General features: G+C 49.2%; 1 protein-coding gene across 1 annotated transcript; it reads right to left on the bottom strand.

Annotated features, from left to right (window-relative positions):
- Nucleotides 1-13,141: 13,141 nt before the first annotated feature.
- On the bottom strand, nucleotides 13,142-19,898 carry ASB12 (ankyrin repeat and SOCS box containing 12). The gene is made up of 3 exons (XM_083372015.1): nucleotides 19,751-19,898; nucleotides 15,490-16,332; nucleotides 13,142-13,992 (listed from the first exon to the last, which is right to left on the bottom strand). The coding sequence occupies exons 2-3, from the start codon at nucleotides 16,307-16,309 to the stop codon at nucleotides 13,859-13,861; spliced, it is 954 nt and encodes a 317-aa protein (XP_083228141.1). The 5' UTR covers nucleotides 16,310-16,332; nucleotides 19,751-19,898; the 3' UTR covers nucleotides 13,142-13,858.
- Nucleotides 19,899-21,825: the final 1,927 nt, after the last annotated feature.

Below are 21,825 nucleotides of genomic sequence, written 5' to 3'. Positions count from 1 at the left end.
ATACTGTACTTTTGCATGAAAGATCCTTGGTCCATCATCTTTCGCAAGGTGTCCTGTGTTAAAACATAGGACATAGAACAATAGGCTTGGAAGGGACCTTGGAGGTCTTCTACTCCTATCCCCTGATCAAGCAGGAGACCTACACAGACAAATGGCTGTCTAGTCTCTTCTCGAAAACCTCCAGTGATGGAACACCCACAACTGTTCTCACTGTTAGGAATTTCCCTCAGTTCTGTAGTGTGGCAAATTTTTAAAGCATGGTTCAGTGTTATGGACTTCAACTCCCAGAATTCCCCAGCAGCATGCTTTGAGAATTGATGGTAAACTGTTGGGAAAAAACTCATGCCTTCAGAAGTTTTGGGCGCTCCATCATGGGAGGTTTTTAAGGCTAGACAGTCACGTATCTGAAATGGCATAGGTTCTCCTGCTTGAGCAGGGGGCTGGACTAGAAGACCTCCAAGATCCCTTCCAGATTCTATTCTATTCTGTTCTATTCTATTCTATTCTATTCTATTCTATTCTATTCTATTCTTCTATTCTATTCTATTCTATTCGTGGAACTTTGTTTTTACATATGACAACTGCAGAGAGATTGCTATATAGGTTCAAAAATGAGTTGAAGTCCACTCATCCTAAAGTTGCCAAGGTTGGCATAAACTGATATAAATGCTCACCAAGATGCACATTCAGGAGCGTGAAAAATAATCCCTTCCACTCTCCAGGTTGGGCTTTTACATCCCGGATCCAGTGAGGAGATAATCTTTTGCCACAGTTGGTCTTAACAATCCCTTTGATAGCCTGCTGTGCAATTATCGCGCACCCTGATCAAAATGCTTGTAGGAAAGGGAATCTGTATGTGCATCCCTATACAGGTTGCCATGTGACAGGAACCTTCAGTAGAATTTTTATGCCATTGTGCCAAGGGTATCCACTGGGGGTCAAAACAGCACAGACGGTGGTCACAGCCATGGAATCGAAGGCCCACCCCCTTTTCACATAAAACGGTGGGGAGGGCTTCCAATGAACGATAACAGTCACCACCGTGAGCATTTTCATTCCTCTTTCTGCAGACCCCCACCCTCGGCGCTCTCTTCCCTCCATACATTTTACTCTGGGTCAAAAAAAATCAGGAGGCGATTCTGTCCGTGGTGCACAAGACGGGGGTGAGGGTTTGTGTAGCCTTTTCTGCACAACTTGAAAGGTGAAGACGTTGATCTAAGAAAACTGACACGCCCGCATTTTTTTAAAAAAATTATGGATTGATTTACATTTATTATTCAACTTGGATGCTGCCTGGATCCCAGGGAGTCTGGGCTGCACACAACAAAGCAAAAAAAGAAATTACGGTAAAACCAAGAAAAGGGACAAGATAAAATGGGACAAGCGGAAGAGAACGGATGGAATCTCCCTTTGCCTTGACAAAGATCTGGGTGAAGAATCACACTTTCCGTGCCTTTCAAACACCAGAGGCTGGTTGGGGGCATCTGGATCTTGGGAGAAGCTCATTCCAGAGGTCAGGAGCTGCCAGAGGGAAGGCACCTTCCAGAATGACATTGTTTAATTGCAGGAACCTGGAGCGTGCCAGTTTTGCCATTTTGGATCGGCTTGCCTCTTTTATGACACGTGAACTTCAACTCCCAGAATTCCTGAGCCAACATGGCTCAGCTTGGAAACCTCTCCCTTTCACCTCAGCATGGCTGGCTCAGGAATTCTGGGAGTTGAAGTCCACAAGTCATAAAAGAGCCAAGGTTGCCTACCCCTGGGCTGGGCGGATACAGGTAGTCCACAACTGCAATGGAGTCCAAAATTTATGTTGCTATTATTTCTTATTCTATTCTATTCTATTCTATTCTATTCTATTCTATTCTATTCTATTCTATTCTATTCTATTCTATTCTATTCTATTCTATTCTATTCTATTCTATTCTATTCTATTCTATTCTATTCTATTCCTAAATAAGTAAAGTAAGTAAGTACCGTAAGTAAGTAAAACCTCCCCAATATTCTCAAACACCTTGACAGCAAGGCATTAAAAACAAATCCTCTTTGGGTGAAGGAAGAAACATTCTGAAAATCATCTATTTTCAGCACATGCTAATTTAAGCAAGCTTGGAATTTAGGGCTTAAGCATGAATGATGCAGGAAAATATGAATGCTCCAGTTGGAAATTGGATAAAAATGGAACGAGACAGTTCTCATTTTTTCTTGCAATTGATATATTTGTAGTCAATGACCGTATTATGCGGGCATTGACCAGAAATGTATCAATATTAGTGAAACCCAATTGTTTCAATTTCTCCTTCGCTTGGTATAGGTTTTCCTTTCCGAAAACAAAGCAGATTATTCTCCACCTTCCATCTTATTATTCATCAGCAGAAATTCAAAGAAAAAGTTTGGTTGTTGTTCCCCAGCAAACAACAGAGAGCAATTATAAACGTTTATCCACAAGTCGTTCACTTACGTTCTTGGAAGCTGTCGACCTCTTTTCTGTTTGCAAGAAATTTCTAAATTATCGTGAAAGTCTGAATGTTCTTCCTTTCACCCAGAAAGTGGCATTAATTGAAGGTGCCAGTTGTCACCTTTGAAGCTCTACATGGCTTGCGGCCAGGTTATTTGAAGGACCAGCTTTACCCAGTTACATCTACCTGACATGGTATAGGGTTTCCTGGCTGAGCAGGGGGATGGACTAGAAGACCTCCAAGGTCCCTTCCAACTCTGTTATTCTGTTCTGTTCCGTTCTGTTCCATTCCATTCCATTCTATTCTAAAAAAGAAATAATTCTCTCTCTGGGCCAATTCAGTTCCTCAGATTGTCAGTTCGAATTCCTCTCAGGCCAAAAGGACTTGAAAACTGGCACTAGGTTCTGAATCGTTGCCAGGTTCGGTGCAATAAAAGAATAAAAACACAGCTTGGTTGATAAAGGGTGTCATAACTACACACCTTCTGGGCTGCCCAATGGTCTAATCAGTTGACGAAGCGCCAATGAATGTGAATCCCCCTTTTGTCAAGCCTACGGGGAAACAGGCTGTTTAGTCCAAGGTGGTGTTTTCAAATACAAAAGATAGGAAATTGGCATTTCTGTTTACTTACCAGGAAAAACTTCTTCCTAAGTCAGGGGTAGGCAACCTCGGCTCTTTTATGACTCATGGACTTCGACTCCCAGAATTCCTGAGCCAGCCAAGCTGGCTCAGGAATTCTGGGAGTCGAAGTCCATGAGTCATAAAAGAGCCGAGGTTGCCTACCCCTGTCCTAAGTGGATGCAAATCATGTTCGGAATTTCTTTCAAGCTAAAGACATACTTTATTTCTTCCAAGCTAAGGACATACTGTTCCATTAGCTCTTTAAAATCTGCCTGACCCTGCTTGCCTTTTCTCCCTTCCTCCCTCCCTCTCCCCCCTCCCTCTTTGCAATTGTTTCACTTCAGCAGGGAAAGCAAGCCTTGAGTCCCAGCTGAGGCTAGACACCCATTACGTTTTCTGCATGCTGAATGGAAAAAAAACTACAGAGCGCAGAATGTAGCATTTGCGCAACACCAACTTCAAAGGGAAGCACGGGGGAATTTTAGCGTTCATCCTGCTCACTGGAGTGTCGAAGCAAGCTAGCTTAGAGATTGTCCAACGGAGTGATTGCCAGGAGCCTAGAGGTCGATGCTTCTCAAGGTTGACCATTTTTAAGATGTGTGGGGTTCACTCCCAGAATCCCCCAGCCAGCGTTTTATTTTATTTTTCTTAAACGTTGGGCCTGTTGCAAAGCAAAGGGCCAACTTCCAACCCTCTGTTTATTTCCATGAAACTCTCTTATGATGCGGCTAACCGTTGTCAGAAAACACAGGGGTGAAAGGGTTGCAACCCAAGCATTCCCAGCTAACTCCCAGAATTCCTGAGCCAGCATGGCTCAGCTTGGAAACCTCTCTCTTTTCCCTCAGCAGAAGATAGCTTAGGTTAGGGATACAGGTAATCCTTGACTTACCCTCATCTGTTTAGCAAATGTTTGCAGGTCCAACAGCACTGGGGGGAAAAGTGACTTACAACCAATCCTCATACTAACAACCGTCACATCATCCCCAAGGCCAAGGGATCAAAATTTGAGCACTTGGAAACCAGCCTATATTTCCATCGGTTGCACCATCCTGGGATCGCGTAATCGCCACTTGCAACTTGCCAAGGCAGCTTCCGACATGCAAAGTCAATGGGGGTTTTATTTAACGACTCTCTGATTCACTTAACAACTGTGGTGTTTCACTGAACGACTGTGGCAAAAAATAAGGTGGCAAAATCAGGTGTGACTCTAGCAACGGTCTTGCTTAGCCATGAAAATTCTGGTCCCTTAAGGTGATTTAAGTCAAGGATTACCTATAAGAGAGTTTGTCTCATTTTGATGCCGGGGGTGGGGGGGGTGGGGTGATGTCATGTTGTCTTACCATTGTGTTTGCTTTGTTGAAAGACCCTGGATCACCTTGAAGTCTCCCTTCCAGCACTGGGGTCTTCAAACTTGGCCCTTTTATGACTTGTGGACTTCAACTCCCAGAATTCCTCAGCCTGGCTGAGGAATTCTGGGAGTTGAAGTTCACAAGTCATAAAAGGGCCAAGTTTGAAGACCCCTGCTCCAGCAGTTCCGTTAGCCAAGAAAGAAACCAGAGTTTGTGGCAGCTGATTAAACTGGAGAAATCTCCGGCTACTAAAACTATCAGAGAGAGCCACAAAACAAAGGAAGGTGAGGCAATGTGAATGCCTGGCTTTGCTTTTAGAAGTCAGAAGCACGGCCCCTTGTTCCTGAAGCCCTGATGTGCTTCAGTTGAGCTTTTCTTGAAGCCTCTCCTGCTGAATCTTGAAGGCTCACAGAGATTCACAGACGCCGTTCTGATGAGACACTTTTATTGAAGCTACTCAAAGAGCTCTTAATAAAAAGAAAGAAAGAAAAGCAGTTCCTCTAAAACCCCAGAGTTCAAGCAGACCCCAGGTTCAAATTCAACCCCTTTTTATTGACCCTGACATCAGAAGGTTCTGCAAGCAGCGTTCTTTTTTCACAAATGGAGAGGCAAGGGGTGCCTCTGTGTTATAACGGACCTGCCTAGCCAATCTCAGCCCCTTTGCTTCTGTCTTGGCCGGCTCTTGTCTTCACACCGCTCTTCAAAGCATTGCCCAGCCCAAGACGAGGGACCTCGGAACACTAAAAGGTGGGGAGCAAACTCAGCAGTTTTCCTTCTGATAAATGGCTAAATTGCTTGATTGGTTGGGTCGGCCGTTCTACAGTTTTTCCAAGAAATAATTCCTCCCCGTTCTCCTTCTCCTCCTCTCCACAAACCCCTCTCCCTTCTAGCAGTCACGATGTTACCTGGTTTGGGTTAATGAAACATCTGCAAGAAAACAACCAAACTCAGAGGACACCAAGGAGCCCACAGTTGTCCTCCTTCTCCTCTCTCTCCCTCTCTCTCCTCCTCCTCCTCCTTCAGTAATTCTCTTCTGAGCTCACCAGTTACTTCTGCCAATAATAATAATAATAATAATAATAATAATAATAATAATAATAATAATAATAATAATAAAGGTAAAGGTTCCCCCGCACATGCGTGCTAGTCGTTTCCGACTCTACGGGCTCATCTCCGTTTCAAAGCCGAAGAGCCAGCGCTTGTCCGAGGACGTCTCTGTGGTCATGTGGCCGGCATGACTAGACGCCAAAGGCGCACGGAACGCTGTTACCTTCCCACCGGAGTGGTCCCTATTTTTCTACTTGCATTTTTACGTGCTTTTGAACTGCTAGGTTGGCAGAAGCTGGGATGAGTAACAGGCGCTCGCTCTGCTACGCGGCACTCGGGATTCGACCTGCCAAACTGCCGACCTTCTGATCGACAAGCTCAGCGTCCTAACCCACTGAGCCACCGCGTCCCTCTAATAATAATAATAATAATAATAATAATAATAATAATAATAATAATAATAATAATAATAATAATAATAAGAGCCTTGGTGGAGCAGTGGGCTAATGCCTCCTTAAGTAACACCAGCTGCCTGCAATTAGTGCAGGTTCGAGTCCCACCAGGCTCAAGGTTGACTCAGCCTTCCATCCTTCCGAGGTAGGTAAAATGAGGACCCAGATTGTTGGGGGCAATTAAGCTGACTTTGTAATAATGCCGCTTGGGTGTGTGTGAAAGCCCTAATAAGCAGGCATATACATAGAATGAAGGCTACTGCTAAGCTTGTAAGCCACCCTGAGTCTTCGGAGAAGGGCGGGATATAAATGGAATTAAAATAAAAAAATAAATAATAATAATAATAATAATAATAATAATAATAATAATAATAATAATAATAATAATAATAATAATAATAATAATAATCAGCTCTCCATTGACCCCCTAACCAATTTAAATGATGATCAGGGTCAGGAAAGGTTTCCAGCTCTCTGAATTTTTAAATCGATACAGAACACAAAGGTCTATCTCTGACTGATCCAATCTCCGAGCCCTTCCTGAGACAACACACGGTTCTGCGTTTCTAACAGCTTCCCCAGCTCCATTTTGGAAGGACCAAATTGTGGAACTCAAGATTTCCCGGAGATGGCCCGCCTGTGGCTTAGAAAACGCCGCTTAATAGGGTTCACAGTCTTCCGACATTGTAATTAGATTTAGGATTCATAAATAATGCAAATGTTTTTTGGTATTGCCCTCTGCTTCAAAACATCCAGGGTAATCTCCAAGGGATATTGGCAGATGGATTTCCCATAAAGCCTAATTGTTTTACACCTGGGAGATGAGGAGTAGTAATTAAGACTGTCCAGTAGAGATGGGGACCCCAAACTTCCTTCTCCGCAACCCCCCAACTCTGGTTCAACAGCACCGTCGTTGCCTACAATAGGAAAATGGCAGTGTAAGCTCTAAAACCAGCCCATTGCTTTCTTCAAAAACCAAAACGAAACAAAGCTGAATTAGATTGTACTACTTTAGAACTGTTTTTCCAAAGAGGAGGAGGAGGAGGAGGAGGAGGAGGGAGAGGAGGGAGGGAGGAAGAGGAGGAAGAGAAAAGGGAGAGAAGGAGAAAGAGAGGGACTGGAGAAGGAAGAGAAGGAGGGGGAGGAGGGAGGGAGGAGGAGGAAAAATGCCAAAAGAGAAGTCAACGTAAGAAGAACTCTACCACTTTCGGCCAAAATCCAACACAATCCCACCTCCATCACTGCACCCATCTCCTACCTTCCAGAAGCACCAAAGTAGAGCGCCAGTGCAATTGCCCTCTTCTGCCCCCTTTTGTTGGAATTATAGAACAACAATGCATAACGGGACCTAGGTAATGTTTTCAGTTCAATACTGTCACCTAGTGGGAAATGACTTGTACTATTCTTCTTTTTATAAAAACAACAACAATATATTTCATCTCACAAGCATTAATGCTTATCATTAAAATAGACATTATAATTAAATGTCAAAATAGTTCTCAAGGCAACAGTTTAGCCCAGCTTGGATATTGTCCCAACAGGGAAAGGCACTGATGAATTTAAAAAAAATCTGACTTTTAAGATGAATCCAGGCAATTAATTCTGCCATTTATTCACCCATTTATTAATATTGTGGCTGTGATATTGCAGGTGCCTTGCACAAACAATCTTCTCTTTTCCTCTTTTCCCAGATTAAACTGAACTATGCTGTAAAGATGCGAAATAATTTCCCTGAAAAATCTGCAGTTGTAAATTAGTAATGGAATACAAATGACAAAAAATAAATCTTTCAAATAAATCTGATTTTGCTTCAGAATTCCGGAGAGGAGAAAGACATTTGTATTAAATGTGGTGAGCTTGCTCTTAAAATCACATTAGCCTTTATCTAAAGTATTTAAGAAGCTTCCCACTAGTAATAATTAAATCCATATTTGCATTTCCCTATCTTATTAAACAAAAGAAAAGTGATATTGATTAAAACACACATACTGTACCAACAGATGAACTCGCAAATATGCTGTTTTTCAACCTTGGCAACTTTAAGATGTGTGGACTTCAACCCCCAGAATTCCCCGGATGGGACAAGTCTAGTTTGGCCAGATTTCTGTCTGCAGGTGAGGAACAATAAAGAAAGAAATAAAGAACAGCTCGCTTCCAGAAGTTGCGGGTGCTCCATCAGCGGAGGTTTGCAAGAAGACCTTGGACATCCATTTGCCCAGAATGGTACTGGATCTCCCGCTAGAACAAGGGGTTGGACTAGAAGACCTCTAAAGTCCCTTCCAACTCTGTTATTCTGCATCCTACAAATCTGTTTAGAAAAACCATAACTGGTTTTTTTTTGGGGGGGGGTTAAGAGCCAGGTTATCAGCGGAGACGCCGCGGACCAGCTGGACCAGCTGGGTGGCGGAGGCGGAGGCATCGGCGGCGCCGGAGGTGAGAGACCCGCCCCTGGACCACAACAACCCTGGACCACGGCAGCCCTCGCAGCCATACAGGAGGGGCCGAAGGCTCTGCTCTGCCCCTGACCGGCTCCCGGGTGGCGGCGGCATCTTCGGCGGTAAGAGCAGCGGTGCGGCGTCTCGACCACCGTGGGCTGCCCCTGGACGGCGGTGCCTCCGAAAGATGCGCACCAAAGGAGACGCTGGACAATGGAGGCGACGGCCCGACCCACCTCCTCGAAACATCTTGATCGGAGACGGCAACACCAGGGGCATGACACCAGGGACTCCCGTACCTCTGAGATGCCACGCTCTGGACGGTCCCCAACCAATAGGGGCCATGGAACTGCGGCCGGGAACAACGCCCAGAGGATCAGGGAGGGAACTGTTTGGGGCGGCTGAACCACCGGAGCTGACGCCAATTAATGGATCCCTCCATCCTGCCTTCTGCCCATTCTCACCCATCTTTGCCCATTCTCTCCCCACAGGACATAACGGGCCTGGGTGCTAGCCACGGTGGCAGAGTGGCTGGGCCATACACCTGCTACCCCATAGTGGTGAGAGCTCTATGGGGTATGCCTCACCCAAAGTACGTTCTGGACCACCTCCGGAAGCAGAGACACAACCCATCGTGAGAGGATGAGGAGTGGCCTGCTTCTGGGGGTTCGCCCGGCCAAGTGGCAGTGGCAGGGCGACGATCCAGATACGCACCTACCCGGCTCGACCCTCCTGCAAATTCACCATCCAGGGGACAGCCTTCCCGGAACCACCTGTGACTATGCCCGTTCAATACTCTAGCATAGCACTGCACGCCCTCAGGGGTTCCCCACTCTCCTGGGTGCGACCCGCCTGCATCACATCCAATCTTGATGACGGGCCCAACCACTGGGCCTCTGAGAGATGGCCGGGCAGGGTCAGGGGCCTCCAGCACTTTTCCATCAAGAGGCCCCTGATTAAGTTCTTAGCTAAGTTTTTTGTGGGGTTAGGGAGGGGGGAGGGAGGAGACTATGGTTGCGCGGGAAAGGCACACCTTCCAGCCACCATAACGCATGCCAGGCCCACGGCCGTTCGCGACGGCGTACAACGAGGGCCAGTCGCCGATAACACCCAGTGGCGTACTGACGAACATCCCATCCCTAGGATGGTGGGGAATGGCAGAAGGTGCACAGACAGAGGGCCGTATCGTCACCGGGAGTGTCATCTCCGCTCTGTAAAGGCGGTGAGACGCTCCGACCCTCTGTTCTCCCCCGGAGGACCCGGGAGCAAGGGTGCGCACCCTCCCATGCTGAGGCTGGTCTACCTGAATGCAAGGTCCGCAGCCAACAAAGCTCACCTCATTCGTGACCTATTGGAGAGTGAGCATGCGGACCTGGCCTGCATCACGGAAACCTGGCTGGGCCCAGAGGGGGGGTGTTCCTCTGGTTGACCTCTGCCCGCCAGGTTTCCAGGTACTGCACCAGCCCCGGGCTCATGGGAGGGGCGGGGGAGTGGCAGTTATCATCAGGGAATCCCTTAGCCCGCGAGAGACCACCGTCCCTCAGATGGTCGGGTGTGAGTCTCTCCTACTGAGATTCGGCCCAGGGGCGCAGCTGGGTCTGCTGCTGGCGTACCTACCACCTAATCGTGCAGCGGCGGCCCTACCCGAGCTACTCGATGTCCTCTCAGGGTTGGTGGTTGAATTCCCAAGACTCATGGTCTTGGGCGACTTTAATCTACCGTCCCTGGGAGGATCGTCCGAACTGGCTCGGGAGTTCATGGCTTCCATGACGGCCATGGACCTGTTGCAAATAATTTCTGGGCCGACTCATGAGAGAGGCCACAACCCAGACTTGGTGTTCTTGTCTGGACGGTGGCGCGATGATGTCGGTGGGGGTGCCACAACTGTTACGCCCCTGTCATGGACCGATCACCACCTCCTGCGGCTAGACTTCCCCCTTGCCACCCCCCACCGTGGGTGCACGGTGCCAGTCAGATGGTACCGCCCTAGGCGCCTAATGGACCCTGATAAGTTCCAGGCAGCGCTTAGGGACTCGCATGCACCCCCTGCTCACAGCTCGGCGGAAGCCTTAGTGGAAGCCTGGGAAAAGGCAGCCACGGAGGCTCTGGACCGAGTTGTACCCTTGCGGCCTCTGACCCGGCGCAGATCCCAGCGAGCCCCATGGTTCACCGAGGAGCTCCGGGAGATGAAGCGTCGGAGACGGGGCCTAGAAAGCCGTTGGAGGTCCAGTCGATCCGAATCCGACCGATTGCGACTAAGAATCCTCACCAGGTCTTATCTCGCTGCGATAAGGGTGGCAAAATCCAACTACTTTTCCACCCTCATCGCGTCCGCAGATAATCGCCCAGCTGCCTTGTTCAGGGTGACTCGCTCCCTATTAAACCAAGAGGTGAGGGAGGAACCCTTGCAGGGTCGAGCCGAGGAATTTGGTCAATATCTGCTGGATAAAATCGCTCGGATTCGAACTGGTCTGGACTCCAACTGGGCTGAGATGGAAGAACAAGACATGGACAGTCTTGTCGACGTCATCTGGGAAGAATTTGATCCTGTAACTCCTAAGGAAGTGGACAGGATTATGAGAAGGTTAAGCTCCTCCACATGCTTACTGGACCCGTGCCCTTCCTGGCTGGCCTATGCAGCTCGAGAGGCGACACGAGGCTGGTTCCTAGCGGTCATCTCTGCTTCTCTGAGTGAGGGTCACTTCCCCACCGCCTTGAAGGAGGCGGTGGTGAGACCTCTCCTCAAGAAGCCCACCTTGGACCCATCCTCTTTGAATAACTTTCGTCCAGTCTCCAATCTTCGCTTCCTTGCGAAGGTTGTTGAGAGCGTGGTGGCGCACCAACTTCCTCAGATCCTGGATGAAGCGGTTTATCTAGACCCGTACCAATCGGGTTTCAGGCCGGGCTACAGCACGGAGACGGCATTGGTCGCTCTGATGAATGATCTCTGGAGAGCCCGGGACAGGGGCCATTCCTCTGTCCTAGTCTTATTAGACCTCTCGGCGGCTTTCGATACCATCGACCATGGTATCTTGCTGCGACGCCTCAGGGGACTGGGAGTGGGAGGCACGGTTCTGCGTTGGTTCTCCTCCTTTCTCCAGGGTCGCTCGCAGTCGGTGCTGACAGGGGGACAGAGGTCGACCCCGAGGCCTCTCGCTTGCGGAGTCCCTCAGGGGTCGGTCCTCTCGCCTCTCCTGTTCAGCATCTACATGAAACCGCTGGGTGAGATCATTCGCAGTTTTGGAGTAGGGTACCATCAGTATGCTGATGACACCCAGCTTTTTATCTCAACTCCAAACAATATCAGTGATGCCCTAGACGTGATGTCCCGCTGCCTGAAAGCGGTCCGGGAATGGATGGGGAGAAACAGGCTTCAACTGAACCCGGACAAGACTGAGTGGCTGTACGTACCGGGAAACCAGGAGATTCAGAACGTCCCACTGCTTAACATTGGGGACAAGTTACTTCCCCCTGTTGATAGGGCCCGCAACCTGGGTGTCCTCCTAGACTCGCAGCTCTCCCTGGAAGACCACATTGGAGCTGTGACCAAGGGGGCCTTCTCCCGGGTTCGACTAATTCGCCAACTACGGCCTTATCTGGACCTGGATTCCTTACGTACAGTCACCCATGCCCTTGTGACATCTCGCCTAGACTATTGTAACGCTCTCTACATGGGGCTGCCCTTGAGATCCACTCGGAAGCTTCAACTGGTGCAAAGTGCGGCGGCACGGACACTCTTGGGAGCCTCCCGATACTCCCATATCACACCTCTCCTCCGTGCGCTGCACTGGCTTCCGGCTGCCTTCCGTGTGAAGTTCAAGGTGCTAACGATGACTTACAAAGCCCTACATGGCATGGGTCCGGACTACCTTCGGGAGCACCTTCTGCCGATGTCAGCACCCCACCGTCCTGTGCGCTCCCACAGAGAGGGCCTCCTCAGGGTGCCACCGCTCAAGGAATGTCGGCTGGTGGCCCCCAGGGGGAGGGCATTCTCAGTGGGTGCGCCAGCCCTCTGGAACACCTTACCAACAGAAATCCGGATGGCCCCTGACCTCCGTACCTTCCGTCGCGACTTAAAAACTTTCCTGTTTCAGCAGGCTGGCCTGGCATGATAGCGTTAATTGGGGTCCCAGTTTGTGTTCATTAGTGTTTCTTATTATTTTTATTGTTCGATCTGTATACCTTCCTTCCTCTGTACACCGCCCCGAGTCCCTCGGGAGAAGGGCGGTTTATAAAAACTAATAAATAAATAAATAAATAAATAAAAACAGATGAAAATGGTAGCTCGGTCCAAACATAGGAATGTCACAATTAAAAACGGAAGAATGTTTTAACTTCCCCTAAAACGGCCCTCTTCCAATAAGAGCAATGGGGTGCCGTTCCTTCTAGGGTGAATAGCAATCTCTTGAAACATTAAGGGGACACGGTGGCTCAGTGGGTTAGGACGCTGAGCTTGTCGATCAGAAGGTCGGCAGTTTGGCGGGTCGAATCCCGAGTGCCGCGTAGCAGAGTGAGCGCCTGTTACTCGTCCCAGCTTCTGCCAACCTAGCAGTTCGAAAGCACGTAAAAATGCAAGTAGAAAAATAAGGACCACTCCGGTGGGAAGGTAACAACGTTCCGTGCGCCTTTGGCGTCTAGTCATGCCGGCCACATGACCACGGAGACGTCCTCGGACACGTGCTGGCTCTTCGGCTTTGAAACGGAGATGAGCACCAGCCCCTAGAGTCGGAAACGACTAGCACGCATGTGCGGGGGAACCTTTACCTTTACCTTTACAAACATTAGGTGTGCCTTTTTGTCAACCTCCTTAGAGCAACGGAGCTCGATCTTCAAAAAAAAAAAACAACCCACAACAACACTGCTCCAGCAGTTCCGTTAGCCAAGAAAGAAACCAGAGTTTGTGGCAGCTGATTAAACTGGAGAAATCTCCGGCTACTAGAACTATCAGAGAGAGCCACAAAACAAAGGAAGGTGAGGCAATGTGAATGCCTGGCTTTGCTTTTAGAAGGTAGAAGCAAGGCCCTTTGTTCCTGAAGCCCTTTCCGAGTCGTGCTTCAGTTGAAGTCCACACTTCTTAAGATTTCCCCCAATTGGGAAACTCTGTTTCAGCTACTGCATAATTTTTCACCTGCATGATCTTCAAAAAAAAAAAAAAAAAAAAACCTCACAAGGATAAAGCTTGATTCTTCCCAGCTATCCACCAGGAGAGTGAGATACATATATTTTTTGTCTGTTTCAGTTGGTCAATATTAATGTAAAGTTGGTGTTAAGATGGTGGACTTCCACTCTTCTGGGAGTTGGAGTCCACGCGTCTTAAGATTCCCTAAATTGGGAAACTCTGTTTAAGCTACCGCATTATTTTTCACCCACACCATCAAATGCATTCAAGCAAACCACACCACACACTGGCGTTCCAATTCTTAGTAGCGTCTTTCTTTTTTCCTTATCCAGTTACAGTATTTGGTAATCCTGGGCAATTCGGCGTTGATCTTCTGTTACACTTGGTGTTTGAGGTAGTTGAGCAGCAGTAGTGGGATGTCCAGTCGATCCACGGCTTCGGGATGGTTCTCCAGTTTCATAAACCTTCTGACTGCCAGTCTGCACTGAGACATCAAGGATTTGGGGAACGCTGGAACAGCAGGAGGGAATCGGGAGGAGAGAGGAAGTAATCATCCTTGCACAGTTAACACAGCTAAAGATTTCACTCCCTGTGATGCCGTCAAGGTCATCACATCCATAGAAATGAAGAAGAAAGAAGCACACGTGCTTTGCGGCTTTTGATCTGTGCACAGCATGAAATCTAGCTTTTCTGTTCTGGGTATGGGTTGAAATAGAGCCATTCCAGGCAGAATTGGTTTATTGGGGGGGAAATACGCAAAATAATCAAAGAAACTGGAGATGACAAGGGGAAGACGGGTCACCTTGGAGATCATTGGAAGATCTAGGATGAGCTGGAGGAGGGAGGGGAACAAGAAAAAATTGTGCACCACGCTTGTTCTACCAACCCTTAAAATTCATCCCAGGACTCCGAGAAGTTTATTCACCTGGAATTCAGAGCAACCAACATTCATAATGTCTATGGAGATTCTCCATTATCCAGGTCATGGTTGTCCCAAGGGTGCTTTTCCAAAAAGTCAACTGGACTTTCTTGCTTTTTTTTTCTCCTTGAAAAGGTTTCGCTTCTCATCCAAGAAGCTTCTTCAGCTTCTGCCTTTTAAAAAGCATCGTTGGGACAAACGTTCCTAATTTTGTTACTCCTGTGCTGTGGACTGATGCAAAACCACCGTGTGGTAGAATTTTTAGAAAGGGTTGGTCAATTCCATCCAGGCTGTAAAAAAACCCAATTTTTCATTGTGTGCACAACCCGCACGGAAAAAGGGATAAGGAATGCTGTTGTTGTGAATGTAGATGTAGCTATATGTGCATGGATGACTTTTGCTTTGGGTGACTGTTTTGTGTTCGTTTTATGCACATTGTGTAGCATTGCTTACTTCAGAAGCAAATAATGTGATAGGTAATCTATGGAAAGGGGAAGGATGGAAGGAAGGAAGGAAGGAAGGAAGGAAGGAAGGAAGGAAGGAAGGAAGGAAGGAAGGAAGGAAGGAAGGAAGGAAAAAATCAGACCATATGGGACTAGCACGGACCCTCCAAGGTAGCTAGGAAAGAATATCTTTTCCCTACAAAAAAGAAGAAGAGCCGAGAGTGGAGTGCTGCCAAGATTAGAAGAGCATTTAGGGAACCTCAAAGGAAAGGAGGAAGGAAGGACGGAAGGAAGGAAGGAAGGAAGGAAGGAAGGAAGGAAGGAAGGGAGGGAGGGAGGGAGGAAGGGAGGGAGGGAGGGAGGGAGGGAGGGAGAGGGAGGGAGGGAGGGAGGAAGGAAGGAAGGAAGGAAGGGAAGGAGGGAGGGAAGGAGGGAGGGAAGAAGGAAGGAAGGAAGGAAGGAAGGGAGGGAGGGAGGGAGGGAGGGAGGGAGGGAGGGAGGGAAGGAGGGAGGAAGGAAGGAAGGAAGGAAGGAAGGAAGGAGAGAGAAGGGAGAAGAGAGAAGGGAGAAGAAGGGAAATTTTAATAATTTGCATAGCCTTCTGTTACATTAAATAATTTTTAAAAACAGACACACACAAGTTACCTCTTTCTCTGGCCAACAGCTCAAGCACTTCAGGGTTTGCTGAGCTCTTCTCCAACGTGATACCAGGCAAGTAGACATTGGCACCAAAATCAACGAGGAGCTCGACAAACTCTCTCCTGCAGCCGTGCTTCAAGCAGACTTCCAGGAGAGTCTTGGGACGTTTAATTCGGGCAATCATGTTCCTATCCGAGCAGTTGTAGTTGGGCTCAGCCCCATACAGCAAGAGGGTCTTGAAGCACTCCAGATGACCGTAGACGGCAGACAAATACAAAGGTCCGCAGCAGGATACAGAGTTGGCCGCCCACTCCGGGATTCGGGGTTTGACGTTAGGCTCTGCACCATGCGACAGCAGCTCCTGCAGGATCGCGAGGGCTCCCTCTCGCGCGGCCGTGAGCAGCGGGGTGCAGTTGTTGTGGATGCTCCCAGAAGGACACGCCCCTGCTTCCAAGAGGACCTTCACACAGTCAAGGTGCCCGTTGTTGACGGCAATGAACAGCGGCGTCTGTGCCTTGACGTCTAAGCTGTCCACTTCGGCTCCGTGGTCCAGGAGCACCTTGACGCACCTGATGTGGCCCTTGGAGGCCGCTAGGCGCAGGGGCGTGCCTGGCACCCCCCAACCGCTCCGACTGTTGATGACCCGTTTGTATCTCTCTTGGTGCAACAGTTGGTCCAACAGCTGGTAGCTGTCCTGGGACACGGCGAGACTCAGCTCTTGTCTTTCTCTGTCCCCGTCTTCATCTTCGCTGGGCTGGAACAGGGAGAACATCTTGGTGATATCCAGCAGGCTCATCTTGAACTGTCTCTTGAGGGGGACTTTCATTGTGAATGGTGCAGTGCTGGAAGCTAGAAGTCAGACAGGGGCTGGGTTAATGATTTTGGATAAAGCGCAGTATTTGCAACCTTGGTCAGTGCCTCTCTTGGTGGGACACAGATGGTTCACAAGTAGCAAATCCAGCATATGCTATTTACATGCAAACACAATGCATTTTCTAGAGCCTGGATGGATGGATGGATGGATGGAGGATGGATGAATGAATGAATAAATGTATTTCAGGTGGCTTCCCTAGCATTTGCTCACAAAATAAAGAAAATACCAGAGTATTTTCATACATTCAATTTTGCAGCTACTAAGATTGTCGGACGAGCAGGTACAAAAACAGCCAAGGAAGTGACTGAAGCCTGAGAAACGGGCCCCTCTTCAGTCAACAGGAGTGTTCATTTACCACCAGCTTATCAAATACTTAGGAGATTTAGGGCTTGGCAGCACAAAGAAACAACAGCCAACCACTTAATAGCCAGTCAACAACACTCTAATCAACAACTAAAAAGCCACACTCACAACAGGCACCACATAAATACCACACAGAGAATAGCCCAAAGCACAGATTCTGCTAGAGAGAAGCCCCCTGAGAATGGGCTCCAGCACGTATTTGAAAGTTCAGAAGACTCAAGCTGTGGTCCCGGCCACCAACCCAGATTGGATCCTGCATTCATTTAGCAACAATCTGAAGTTGTGAAAGCAGTGGGGGGAAAAAACACGACATAACCAGGCCTTGCATTTACAACCATTGCAGCATCCCTGCAAAAACTGAGGACGGTTGCAGCATTCTGGAGTCCTGTGATGCCCATTTGCGACCTTCCCAGACAGTTTCTGACAAGCAAGTCAATGGGAGAAGCTGGATTCCCTTAACCCGTGGTGGCGAACCTATGGCACGCATGCCACAGGTGGCACACAGAGCCATCTCTGTGGGTACATGCGCCATCGCCCCAGTCCTAGGCCTTCAGCTGGGTTTTATAAAACATTCTTGCTTTAGGCCTCTGCCGCTGTGTGCAAAAAAAAAAAGGTTCAATCAATCAATTTCAACTTCTTGTGGGGAAAAAAAAGACCTCGCAAAGTTGGAATTGGTTGATTGGACTTTTTAGTCCCACAGTCTGCCGTTACCAGCACAGCCTCACCCACCCAATTGGCCACGTCCACCCAATGAGCCACACCCACCCAATGGGCCATGCCCACCCAGCACCCGACGGTACATAAGTGGGTTTTGGGTTGCAGTTTGGGCACTCGGTCTCTAAAAGGTTCGCCATCACTGCCCTTAACCATCATGTACTTCCCTTAATGACTGCAGAGATAGGTTAATGACCAGGGCAAAAAAGATCATAAAATTGGGCATTATTCACTTAACCAGCAATGGAAGTTTTAGTCCAAATTGTGATCCTAAGTCAAAGACTACCTGTACATGGAAAAACATCCAGGGATGTCCTGAGGCACAAAATAGAAGCCAAATGTTGTGCAGCAGTAAACGTCCTTGCTTCAAACTTTCTAGGATCAACAGAGGGAACATGGACAAGAAAAAAAAACGTACAAGGACAGGTTAGGTGAAGCCTGGCCCCAAAGCAGTAGGGATCTTGAGTGAGAGGGATCTTGAAGCCCTAGTGGACAATCACTTAAATATGAGCCAGCAGTGCAGAGCAGCAGCCAACAAAGCCAATGCAATCGTTCATTGCATAAACAGAGTGATAAGAGTCCAGATCGTGTGAAGTATTAATACCGCTTTATAAAACCTTAGTAAAACCACATTTGTTTTGGTCACCCCATTACGAAAATGGAATGTTGATACTTTGGAAAGAGTGCAGAGAAGAGCAACTAAGATGGTTAAGGGCTTGGAGGCTAAAACATATAGGGAACGGTTGCTGGAATTGGGCATGTCTAGTTTAATGAAGAGAAGGACAAGGGGTGACAGGATAGCAGTCTTCCAATATCTCAGGGGCTGCCCCAAAGAAGAGGGAGTCAAGCTATTCTCCAAAGCACCTGAAGGCAGGACAAGAAGCAACGGATGGAAACTAATCAAGGACAGAAGCAACCTAGAACTAAGGAGAAACTTCCTGACAGTTCGAACAATTAACCAGTGGAACAACCTGCCTCCAGAAGCTGTGGGTGCTCCATCACTAGAGGCTTTTGAGAAGAGACAGGACAGCCACCTGTCTGAAACGGTAGAGGGTGGAGGGTCGCTTCCCGGTCTATTCTGATTCTGAGATTTTTGAGAATCCCAAATTGGCTGAAAAAACGCCCACCCACTTACTTCAGCTAGGCCAGGGGTAGGCAACCTTGGCTCTTTTATGACTCATGGACTTCAACTCCCAGAATTCCTGAGTCAGCATAGCTGACTCAGGAATTCTGGGAGTTGAAGTCCATGAGTCATAAAAGAGCCAAGGTTGCCTACCCCTGAGCTAGGCGATGAACAACGCTTTGCAAGGCTGGCTGGCGTAAAACAACCAGAAGAACCCTACTCAGAAACTTAAAGAGAGAAAAGAAATTTCTGTTCAGACAACCCCCCCCCCCAATGCAATAAATGCATCCACACGGGTTAGACTTGGCTAGTACTACCTTCATTGGAGGTTTCAGGCACAGTGTGTGCGGAGGAACCCCCTCTTCCGGCTAATCTGATGATTCAACCTAGTTGGGCGAACCCAGACAATCGGAGAAACTCAAAACCCAAGTCAAGGGTGTGGCGTGAAGCCGTCAAAGGCTTGCGTGTTGGGGGGCGATGGCTTGAGCCAGGCTGCTGCTCCCCCTTTTTTAACTGCAGCCAGTTTGGAGCGGGGGGGGGTCCCTTTTAAGCCCCTTCCCCAGCCCTATCCCTCCAATCCGCGCGTCCGCCGGTCTCGCCGCCCAAACCCAGCCGGGAACCCGACAGTCCGGAGTCGCGCACGTGTGAATCCCCCTTTTTTAACTGCAGCCAGTTTGGAGGGGGGGTCCCTTTTAAGCCCCTTCCCCAGCCCTTCCCTCCAATCCACGCGTCCGCCGGTCTCGCCGCCCAAACCCAGCCGGGAACCCGACAGTCCGGAGTCGCGCACGTGTGAATCCCCCTTTTTTAACTGCAGCCAGTTTGGAGGGGGGGTCCCTTTTAAGCCCCTTCCCCAGCCCTTCCCTCCAATCCACGCGTCCGCCGGTATCGCCGCCCAAACCCAGCCGGGCACCCGACAGTCCGGAGTCGCGCACGTGTGAATCCCCCTTTTTTAACTGCAGCCAGTTTGGAGGGGGGGTCCCTTTTAAGCCCCTTCCCCAGCCCTTCCCTCCAATCCACGCGTCCGCCGGTATCGCCGCCCAAACCCAGCCGGGAACCCGACAGTCCGGCGTCGCGCACGTGTGAATCCCCCCGCGCCCTCCAGGTCGACCAGAAGCCCCCCCTCCTCCCGCTAGTCGGGCGGAGGGAGGCTGGAGACGAGCCCCCCGTCCCGCCCGGCGGCAGGCCATACTCACGAGCTGGTGGTGCCCGGCGGACGGGTCGCCGTGTTCCCCCCCCCCCCGACGGAGCGTCGCCCGGGGAGCCACCGACGGCCGGCCCGGCTGTGTCGCAGGCCGGCCTCTGTGAGGTGGCCGGGACCGGCTCGGACGAGCGCTCGCCTGACTCCCGCGCCCGCCCCGCGCCCTCGCCGGCCGGCCGGCCCGAGCGCAGAGCCGTCGAGGGCGGCCAAGCCAGAGGCGACACGAGACGGGACGGGACAGCTGCGCCGGGCCGCGCCGCGCTAATTTTAGCCCCGCCGGCTGGGCAGCTTCCATTCTGGGAGAGACCCCCGCTCGCCCGCCCGCCCCTCGGAGACGGAGGAGAGGCAGCCCCGCGACCCGGCTTCGCCAAGCCGGCGCCCGCCGCCGCCCCCCAGCCTTCTTGGCGGGGCCGGTTGGCCAGGTGTGGGTCAGCTTAGGCGAGGAGGGAGAAGAGGCTTGGCCCCGGGACTTGGGAGGGAGGGAGGGAGGGGGGCACCAGGCTCAAGGTTGACTCAGCCTTCCATCCTTCCGAGGTAGGTAAAATGAGGACCCAGATTGTTGGGGGCAATAAGCTGACTTTGTAATAATGCCGCTTGGGGTGTGTGTGTGTGTGAAAGCCCTAATAAGCAGGCATATACATAGAATGAAGGCTACTGCTAAGCTTGTAAGCCGCCCTGAGTCTTCGGAGTAGGGCGGGATATAAATGGAATTAAAATAAATAAATAAATAAATAAATAAAATTTATTACATTTATTCCATTTATATCCCGCCCTTCTCCGAAGACTCAGGGTGGCTTACAAGCTTAGCAGTAGCCTTCATTCTAGGTATATGCCTGCTTGTTAGGGTCTTGGACCTCCTCCCCCTCCCCGGTTTTTAAGAGGGCCAAAAGGGGGAAAGGGGGATGCAGAAGGAAGGTTGCAAAGAAGACGGTCGAGCTATTCTCCAAAGCACCTGAAGGCAGGACAAGAAGCAATGGATTTCTGGAGGCAAGCTGTTCCACTGGTGGATTGTCCTCACTGCCAGGAAGTTTCTCCTTAATTCCAGGTTGCTTCTCTCCTGGATTTAGTTTCCAGTCGTTGTTTCTTGTCCTTCCCTCTGGTGCTTTGGTGAACAACCTGGCCCCCCTCTTCCTTGTGGCAACCCCTCAAATACTGGAACGCTGCTATCATGTCTCCGCTATTTCTTCTTTTCTTTAGACTAGCCAAACCCAAGTCCCGCAGCCGTTCTTCGTATGTTTTAGTCTCCAGGCCTTGGATCATCTCAGTTGCTCTTCTTTGAACTTTTTCCGAAGTCTCAACATCTTTTTTGTGATATGGTGACCAAAATTGGCTGCAGTATTCCAGGTGTGGTCTTACTAGGGCTTTGTAAATCTACATTAGGCGACCCAGGGACACGGCAACCATCATAAATACACGCCAGTGGCCCAAGTGCCCAACATTGGATTATCTGACCTTGGGGACGTGGTAAGCCCGAGGACAAATGTTAAGTCATGTTTGCAGTACTGTTGTAACTTGGAAGGGGTCGTTAAACACATGGCTTTAAATTGAGGACCACCCGTATTAAACAAACAAACGTTAGGATTTAGTGCAGTTTGCATGCCCAAGCATTAAACACTTGCAACCCAAGGCAGGCGACTAAAGTGAGTGGGTTGTAAAAGCACAATTGGGAAAGGCAAAGCCAACTGCCCATCCCCCATCCCTGGAGAGGTATTCTTGGATCCTCTCCACAGGATGCTGGATTGGTTTTAAAACCAGCCAGAGAATTTTATCAGAAAAACAGAAGAGGCTTTATCAGCACTTAGAATTGATAATGGGCAAACTAAATTAGGCACAGCAAGAAGATATTCAAGGATGGAAAAAAAACAAAAAGGCAGGTCTGGATGGAGTGACTTTTGAGTCTGCTTGTTTATTTGGGCTTCCCCCTTGGAGATTTAGATATAGATTTTACTCAAGAAGATTAACTTTAACCGATGTGTATTCCGGTTTTACTTATTTTACTCTGCTTACTCATTCCACTTGATCTTACAGGTATGGTCCTCTCTGTCCTTTGCTTTTTTCCCCCCTATTGTT

The sequence above is a fragment of the Vipera ursinii genome (assembly GCF_947247035.1).
Source record: "Vipera ursinii genome assembly, chromosome: 12".
NCBI lineage: Eukaryota > Metazoa > Chordata > Lepidosauria > Squamata > Viperidae > Vipera > Vipera ursinii.
The sequence above is the reverse complement of the archived record's forward strand: the minus strand, read 5'-3'. Positions and strand labels throughout refer to the sequence as shown.